This window comes from Rhinichthys klamathensis, unplaced genomic scaffold, assembly GCF_029890125.1.
Source record: "Rhinichthys klamathensis goyatoka isolate OS25496 unplaced genomic scaffold, OSU_Roscu_1.1 h1tg000191l_1, whole genome shotgun sequence".
Taxonomy (NCBI): Eukaryota; Metazoa; Chordata; class Actinopteri; order Cypriniformes; family Leuciscidae; genus Rhinichthys; species Rhinichthys klamathensis.
The window spans coordinates 7,634,543-7,642,687 of NW_026606717.1; the positions used below are offsets into that span (position 1 = coordinate 7,634,543).

General features: G+C 40.4%; 1 protein-coding gene across 1 annotated transcript; it reads left to right on the forward strand.

Moving 5' to 3' along the window:
* Nucleotides 1-2,567: 2,567 nt before the first annotated feature.
* LOC130095515 (serine/threonine-protein kinase pim-2-like) lies at nt 2,568-4,860 on the forward strand. Its single transcript, XM_056262268.1, has 6 exons — nt 2,568-2,628; nt 2,816-2,910; nt 3,052-3,102; nt 3,341-3,725; nt 3,811-3,990; nt 4,703-4,860. Exons 2-6 carry the CDS (start codon nt 2,848-2,850, stop codon nt 4,762-4,764), a joined length of 741 nt encoding a protein of 246 aa, XP_056118243.1. The 5' UTR covers nt 2,568-2,628; nt 2,816-2,847; the 3' UTR covers nt 4,765-4,860.
* The last annotated feature ends 3,285 nt before the right edge of the window (nt 4,861-8,145 follow it).

Below are 8,145 nucleotides of genomic sequence, written 5' to 3' on the forward strand. Positions count from 1 at the left end.
GCGCTAATTTTCTCAATTATGAATAACGTTAGCTAATGAAGATTTTAGGCAAGAATGATTTCACGGATTATCATAGTAATATAATAATATTAATAATAGTAATAATAAGTGTTTAAAATTAAGTTGGTTACTTTTCAATAAATGTGTTTTGATTCGATGAGCGCTTCAGGTGTAACGTTACGTGAGTGGTTATGAATGATTTGAATTTTAGTTGCTATAACGACGCGTTATGCATTCTGACTGCATATGTTTACATTTGAAGTGATCGCTTTCTGAGTTGGTTGAGAGACGAGGCGAACAATTCAGAGACGTTTGCAAAAAAAATTCTATGCAAAACTTGTGAAGCTGAAGCTGAGAAGAGACTTTTATTCTATAAGAATATCGGAGCATAATCCTTTACATATTTTTATGTTTTAAAGAGTTCATATTGTTTTTGTGGAGACTAATATTTAATTGTTCTTTTCCTAGAAGGAGTTTGGCGTTTTATTTAATTTTTAGTTTATTGTTTTATTTAATTTTTAGTATTAACCTTTAGTAGAGTTGTGTTTTGTTCCTTTTTTAAAATTGTTTTTATTGCAGATTGGAGGATGTCAATGGCTCACATGTGGGGAAGAGGAGGTGAGGGCTTTAGTTTTTTATTTGTAAATGGTATGATATTGTTGTACAATGATTGAGTAACGTTATATGAATGTGAAGAAACTTGTGCAAGGTAAATTTGATCGCCCAATGTTCCCAGCTAAGTGATCACATACTGTATATTTGATTCCTTGCATATGATATCATGTTATGTATACTATAGTAACAATTTGTAATTGACCACTGACATTGAGTATTGGTTAACTATGTGAAATATTCCAGCCTCAGGCCGCTCCAGATCCAGGAGAGCAGCTTTCTCTCAGACGGCTGGTCAGGAGGTTTGGAGACCCGTTTCCGATGACCGTGACCAGGATCCGCTGCCAGACCCGACCCAGACACAGATCCAGGAGCTTCATGGATGTTTAACACAGTCTTCGTCTTCTGAGTTTTCTGTTTCTGTGTCCACAGGTCCGGCTCACAGGAGGAAGGAGTGGCAGAGCGGCAGCCAGAAGAGCCCAGATGATGGACGTCCGTCCACTTCACCTAAACACTCTCGCAGAGGTCAGAATAGGCTTTGACCGATTCTTACATATCAATATTATTACACACACAAAAAAACAGTTTTTGATGTCTGAAATTTTCCACAGACTCATCATCATCTTTATCTTCATGGATATTTAACACAGTCTTCGTCTTCTGAGTTGTCTGTTTCTGTGTCCACAGGTCCGGCTCACAGGAGGAAGGAGTGGCAGAGCGGCAGCCAGAAGAGCCCAGATGATGGACGTCCGTCCACTTCACCTAAACACTCTCGCAGAGGTCAGAATAGGCTTTGACCAATTCTTACATATCAATATTATAAAATAAAAAAAACTGTTTTTGATGTCTGAAATTTTCCACAGACTCATCATCATCTTTGTCCGTCTCTGAGGACAATGTGGAGAGGAGGTTATGCAGAGAGTTGTTGAGGCTGAGCAGCAGAGGCTCGTACACCGTGGAATGGAGGTGTGATGATTCGGAGAGCCGAAGCGAACAGGACAGTGGCAGCAGCTGCGGTTTGTCCAGGTCCGACAGCTTGGAAGGGTGGCGGTGCCCTCCGCTGCCGGGTCAAGTTCCTGTAGAGCCAACAGAGACTTCAAGAGGCCGAACTGCTCAGGGTGCCATGGAGGCTTCTCCTGTGAACAAGAGCTCAACAGGTGAGACTGAAATCAGGCTGGGCAGTGTGAAGTGTACAGATAGAGATTTTGCTATTTCATGCTTCTAGTTTTTAGCATGTTAATGTCCGGTGATTTTTTATCAAATGAACGTTCCCAAAAATGCAAAATTATAAAATTTAGTCTTCCTTTAACCAACAAAAAACATTTTTGAAACATTGAAAAAACTGGACGTTATGAACGTTCAGGGAACATTTAGAAATAACGATTGCTTAACTTTATGGAAACATTAGCAAAACGCTCTCAATAAGCCGTGACCTCAATGGTACTTGCGCTGTCTGACACACACCAGAAGCACGCGCACAGAAAGACGATTCTCAGACAGCATTCCATCCCCAATCGAATTATATTTCTGACTTATTGCAATTGAATTGTCAAATACCCTCAAAATTGTCAAAATGGCCGTCGTGCCGAGGATTACTGAGTCATGATAGTTGTGAAATGCGATTTTGGGACATTTATGCAGGCATTTAGCAGAAGGGTAGCTTGGAAATATTTCCATTACTTTGGATTTGTAACATTACAGAAAATAATTTAACAGTAAAATGTAAGTTATGTCATGATATCATTCATATGACATCAGAGATGTTTCTCTTCATTTCAGAAAAACCTACAAGGAAGAGGAAAAGAATTGGTCGTTTCCTCGACTGGCTATGGGAGGCAATGAAGGGTTCTTTCTGCTGCTGTTGCCACAGTTGTGCTGTGGATGTTGTGGAGCCTTTTGTCCCTCCAGCAGATCTGGAGCCAGAGCCTGATCCATCATCATCACCTGATCCTGATCCTGATCCTGATCCATCATCGTCACCTGCACCAGATCTCTCCGGCGTCGAGCCAAATAATGGTAAATCGCCAGTCCTTATTTCTCCGAGATTATTTTAAACAGTATTGCCTTCTTGTTTTCCACTGAAGATATATATTAAGACTTGTTTTCAGAGAATATTCATATTATTTTCACCATATTAATATTATTATTTTCTCGACACAACCAGGACTGATATTCCTCTGTTATTTTTCTGTTTGTTTTTCAGAGTCCTTTGAGTCTCTCTATAAAGCGGGAGAGATGATTGGATGCGGAGCGTTTGGCAGTGTGTACAGGGGAACACGCAAATTTGATGGCAAAAGGGTAAATCTTCCCGAATTGTACAAACATTTTGCTTTTGCGCGCATCAAAACATATTCAAAAGAATGTACAGATGGTTTAATACTTAGTGCAAGAAAGTGCTTGAAAACTGTTACTGAAACTGTTTTTTTTTTTTTTTTGCAGGTTGCCATCAAGCGGATGCGCAAGTTTGACAATTTTCTTTATCTTGATATTGTAAGTCGGCCAAAACCTGAATATGTATTTAGTTGTTTAAGTGCAGATTGCTGTAGTTAATACACCCATAGGAAGCATTAGGTGTAAATGTGATTGACAAATAAGCCTAGAGCCACAACAGAAAAAACTTTGAGCTCTTTTGAGGCTCTTTTGAACGTATCTAAAAAGATCAAAGAAAAGTGAGATGTTTCCGTCAGATTTTCACCCAGCTAACCTCCTGTCTACTGCTTTTCTCTAGCCTGGACATCCCGAACCTCTCATTACAGAAGTGGCGCTGCTGCTAATGATGAGGCGAGAACCCATAAGCCCCTACGTCATTCAACTATACGAGTGGTTTGAACACCCTCGCAAATTCTCTCTCATTATGGAGTTCCCCGAACCCTGCGAGAGCTTGCTGGACTTCATCACTCGCCGTAATCCTGAAGTGTGTGAAACAGTAGCACGGGTCTTCACGCAACAGGCTGTTCTGGCAGTTCAACACTGCATCGAGCATGGCGTTTTTCACAATGACATTCATGCGCAGAATTTCCTGCTGAAGAGAAACTCGTTAGACCTCAAGCTGATAGACTTTGGCTGCGGTCAGCTATTCAGTAGTGAGGGCTACGAGAGCGACATATACCTTGGTGAGCATTTTGGGAGTGTGGAAACCTGAATGTAGTGACGCTTTAAGAAAAAAAGCTCAACAATGTGCAAATGTCTTGCTTACAGGAAGACAGGATCACTGCCCACCTGAAGTCTTCACAGAACCCAGATTCCACGCCGTCCCAGCAAATGTCTGGGCTCTAGGAGTGATGTTGTATGAGATGGTGAACGCATCTCGTCCTTTTCACAGTAGAACGGAAGTCATAGAAGCCAAAGTTACATTTCAGAATTCCAACTTAACCAGAGGTGAGTGAATAATATGTAATATGAATAGGAATAATATGAGCGATGTTTAAGTTGGGGAAGACGCGATCGATGCACGAAAGAGGCCTCTGCGAGTTTTTTTGTTGAAAATATGCTTTATTTTGTAATTCCACTCGATGCCACTAGTGTCGCAGAAACGATATACTTCACTTTTAAAGTAAAGATAAGGAACATTTGACATTATGTTAGTCATGTTTTAGATGCTGTTTTCATAGATTCCAAGTCACATGACTAACCAGCTCTCTCCTTGTTAACATTTGTACAGAATGCAGTGATCTGATTAGCCAGTGTCTAGCCCGGGATCCAGCGAAGCGGCCCACGTTAGAGCAGATGTCCCAACATAAATGGATTAGAAATGATCTACTGTAGATCGGAGGAGTTCAGGAGATTCACTCGATCAGTGATTTCAGGTGTGAGGAAGTGTAACAGACAGAGTAGGATTATTATCATTTGTCTTCAACTCTGGATTGTTAGTAGTGAGATTTTCAAATTTGTGTTCATTGTAATGTTCTTGTTATGGTCAAGTCACCTTCATTTATATAGCGCTTTGTACAATACAGATTGTTTCAAAGCGGCTTCACGGTAGACAGGAAAATAACAGAATCAGTGCAAATAGAATTCAATTCTGTTGTAAAACAGCTCTTAAAATATCATTCATGAGTTGACTTGTTCATATAATCTGTGTATTGGATAGGAAAGAGCACACTTGCTGTCCTTGGTGGAGGGCTTGAGCTGGAGACTCGACCCGAAGCCTGAAGTCCAACCCCAACCTGACAGGAACTCAAGCCGCCACACCAGAGAGATCAGAGCCTGTCCACGTCTGAGCAAGAACATGAGAGACTGAAGACTGGAAACAAGTCATCACAGCTTCATTTGCTTTGTTTTAAAAGTCAAGTTAAGACAAGTCATCTTTATCTATATAGCGCCTCATATATGACCAATCTGTATTAGGGTTGCTGGGTATCGACTTCCATACTTTTTAGGCACCGACCGAATTGCCTCGATACCATCGATCGAGTATCAAAAATTGTCTTGTCATTCGGTACCAAATTTGGATACCTGAGGGGTTAATCTTGTCAACGTCAGTGAAACAATCAGCATGCATCATGTATGATGTGCACAAATCAAGTGCTGGTGATTGGCTGTGGCGAGGCATCAAGGAAAACACTAGTTTACTTCTCTGTAATGGACTGTCCCAAGTTCCTTATTAGATAAATTATTGTATAATTTCATATGGAAAAATAAATCACACAAAATTAAAAAGGAGGTTCTAAGAAATAAGGTTAGTGATGGAGGTCTTGGACTTGTTGACTTTACCCTATTTAACCATGTGCTAAAAGTAAATTGGTTAAAAAGATTTATTTAAAAAAAAACAGACTTCATATGGAACACATTTCCTAATTTTGTTTTTAAGAAAATTGGAGATATTGAATTTTTGTTACAGTGCCCCTTCTCACTTGGAAAACTACCCATTAAATTAGCAAAATGTCACCAACAGGTTTTTATTATCGTGGTTACTGGTTTACAAACATAATTTTTCACCTCACCGTTGTTTTATTTGGAACAATCAGAATATTATTTACAGAAATAAATCAATATTTTCTGAGAGATGATATTTAAATAACATTTATATTGTTAATCAGCTGATGGATGACAATTGTCAGTTTTATTCCGTTTCAGAATTCTCCAGAAAAAAATTGATTGTGGAGCTTCATTAAATGAATAAAATATTGTATTCAACGTCATTCCTAGTGTTCTTGAAACTCTTAGTGCACTTGAAAACTCTTGAAAGGAGAGCAAACCTATAGTTCTATTGTACAACACTTCTATTTCAAAATTTACAAGTTTGATTACTGATGACAAATTCAATTTTAACAGAAAATCTATTCCAGCATCATCTTTCAAATGGATGACGACGTAATACAATGTTAATTGGACTCTTGTCTGGTCTCTTCCACACACATATCTTTTAACAAACAAAATCAAAGAAATTACATTTAAAAAATATTGCATAGATGCTACCCTTGTTATAGTGCACTCAATTAGTATATCCAAAACATTGAAAATAAATGCACTTTCTGTGATGTAGAAGAGACAATTGTACATCTTCTTGTGAATGTGTTTGTGTTAAAGCTTTTTGGAATGAGTTATGTACCCATCTCTCTCAGGAAAAAAAATTATCAGAATATGTATTAACACCTTTAATATTATTTTCTTTACCACAATTCAAATATGTATTTCCAGTACATTGTTAATTTGTTTATGATACTTGGCAAATTTTTTATTCACAAATGCAAATTCTTGGGTAAGATCCCGCTACTGTCAATTTTTCTGGTAGACTATAATTCATATGTTTTGTCTTTGATGGGCATAAAAAAGGTCAACTTTCAATGTTTAACCATGTATAATGTTATTTACCTTTTAAAAAAAAAAATTGTATCCCCTATGGCTTTATGCTATTTTATTTGTACTGTTTTCGTGACATATGTCCTGGGTTTTATTGTTACTGTTGTTATGTATTTGTTACAATTTCTTTCTTTTGGCATTAATAAAAAAGAAAAGAAAAAAGAAGGGTTTTGTTTTATATTTGATGGGTTTCCAAAATAAAAGTTTGGTTTGACTTAAAGAAACTGTGATAGAAATATATCACTCTTGTACAGTATAATGTAAATCTTAATGTAATACTATAGTACAATTATTATTAAAACAATAGGTTACTGACCACAACCCCGGTTCTCTGAAACATCGAGTGGAGAGATCCACCTATGGGAAGGGCACTGAGGAAGCCACTTTAGCAACAAAGAATAGCATATGGTAACATGCATTCGTGAATAAACCTGACCACACTCATAATGGTGAACATATGGTGCCAGGTGCAGATTAGAAACATGCTTAGTGACTTTAAAGTGCTGGACTAGGCAGCCCAGACTTAAAGAGGGGTGGAGGGCCTAAGAGCACAAAGCTACAAAGAGCCGACACCCAGGACAGAATAAGCTACCGGGGTTCTGGTGACATCGAGCCGGTAGTATCAGACAAACGTATGGGGAGAGGCCCAGCTTGCAGCGGCACATATGACCTGCAAAGAGACTCCCTTAAATAGAGCCCAAGAGGCAGCCATACCTCTAGTGGAGTGAGCTCTGATGCCCTCTGGGGGCTGCACTCCCTTGGATTCATATGCCAAAGATATAGCTTCCACAAGCCAATGAGAAAGGCGTTGCTTGGAAATGGGGTTCCCTGAGTGCGGGGGGCCCCAAGAGATGAAAAGCTGGTCGCTTTTTCTAAACGAGCTGGTCCTGTCTAAGTATGCCCGCAGGGCACGTAGTACAGGACACAAAGTGTTCAACCTCTGATCCTCTGTGGAGGAGAAAGGAGTTGGGTTAAACGCGGAAAGCTCAATCACCTTACACGTGAATGCCGGGAACCATTTTGGCATAAAGGCCGGGTTGGGCCTGAGAAAAACCTTATCTCCACTGAGAGAGAATTTAGTGCACGAGGGATGAACAGAGAGTGCATGCATATCACTGGCCCGCTTGGCAGATGCCAAGGCCAGGAGCAAAGCTGTCTTGAAAGACAAATTCTTAAGGGAAATACTCCCCAGGGGCTCAAGCGGCTGTTGAGACATCGCATCCAGCACCATGAAGAGGTCCCACTCAGGAACGACTCTTCTGGGGACTGGAAGAGAGCGGCGTGCGTCCTTCATAAACCTACGAATAAGGGGGTGTTGCCCCACCGTAGCGCTGTCGAACCCCACATGACATGCAGCGATAGCTGCTAAATAGATCTTAATTGTGGAAAAGGATCTTCCCTTATCCATAAGGTCCTGCAAAAAGCATAAAATGTCAGTGACTGAGCACTGATAAGACGTTACCCGTCGCCCTTCACACCACTCTTCGAACACACGCCACTTACAGTCGTAAAGAGACCGCGTCGAAGAGGCTCTGGCACACTGAATGGTGGCCACAACACGTGGGGGGAGCCCCAATGTGTTTAAGTTGGCCCTCTCACGGGCCAGGCCCAGGGGGCCACCCTGTCTGGGAGCGGGTGATAAATTTCCCCGTTCGCTTGAGACAAAAGGTCTGTGCGAAGTGGGAGGGGCCATGGCTGGGCATACAGCAGAGGGATAATCTCTGAGAGCCA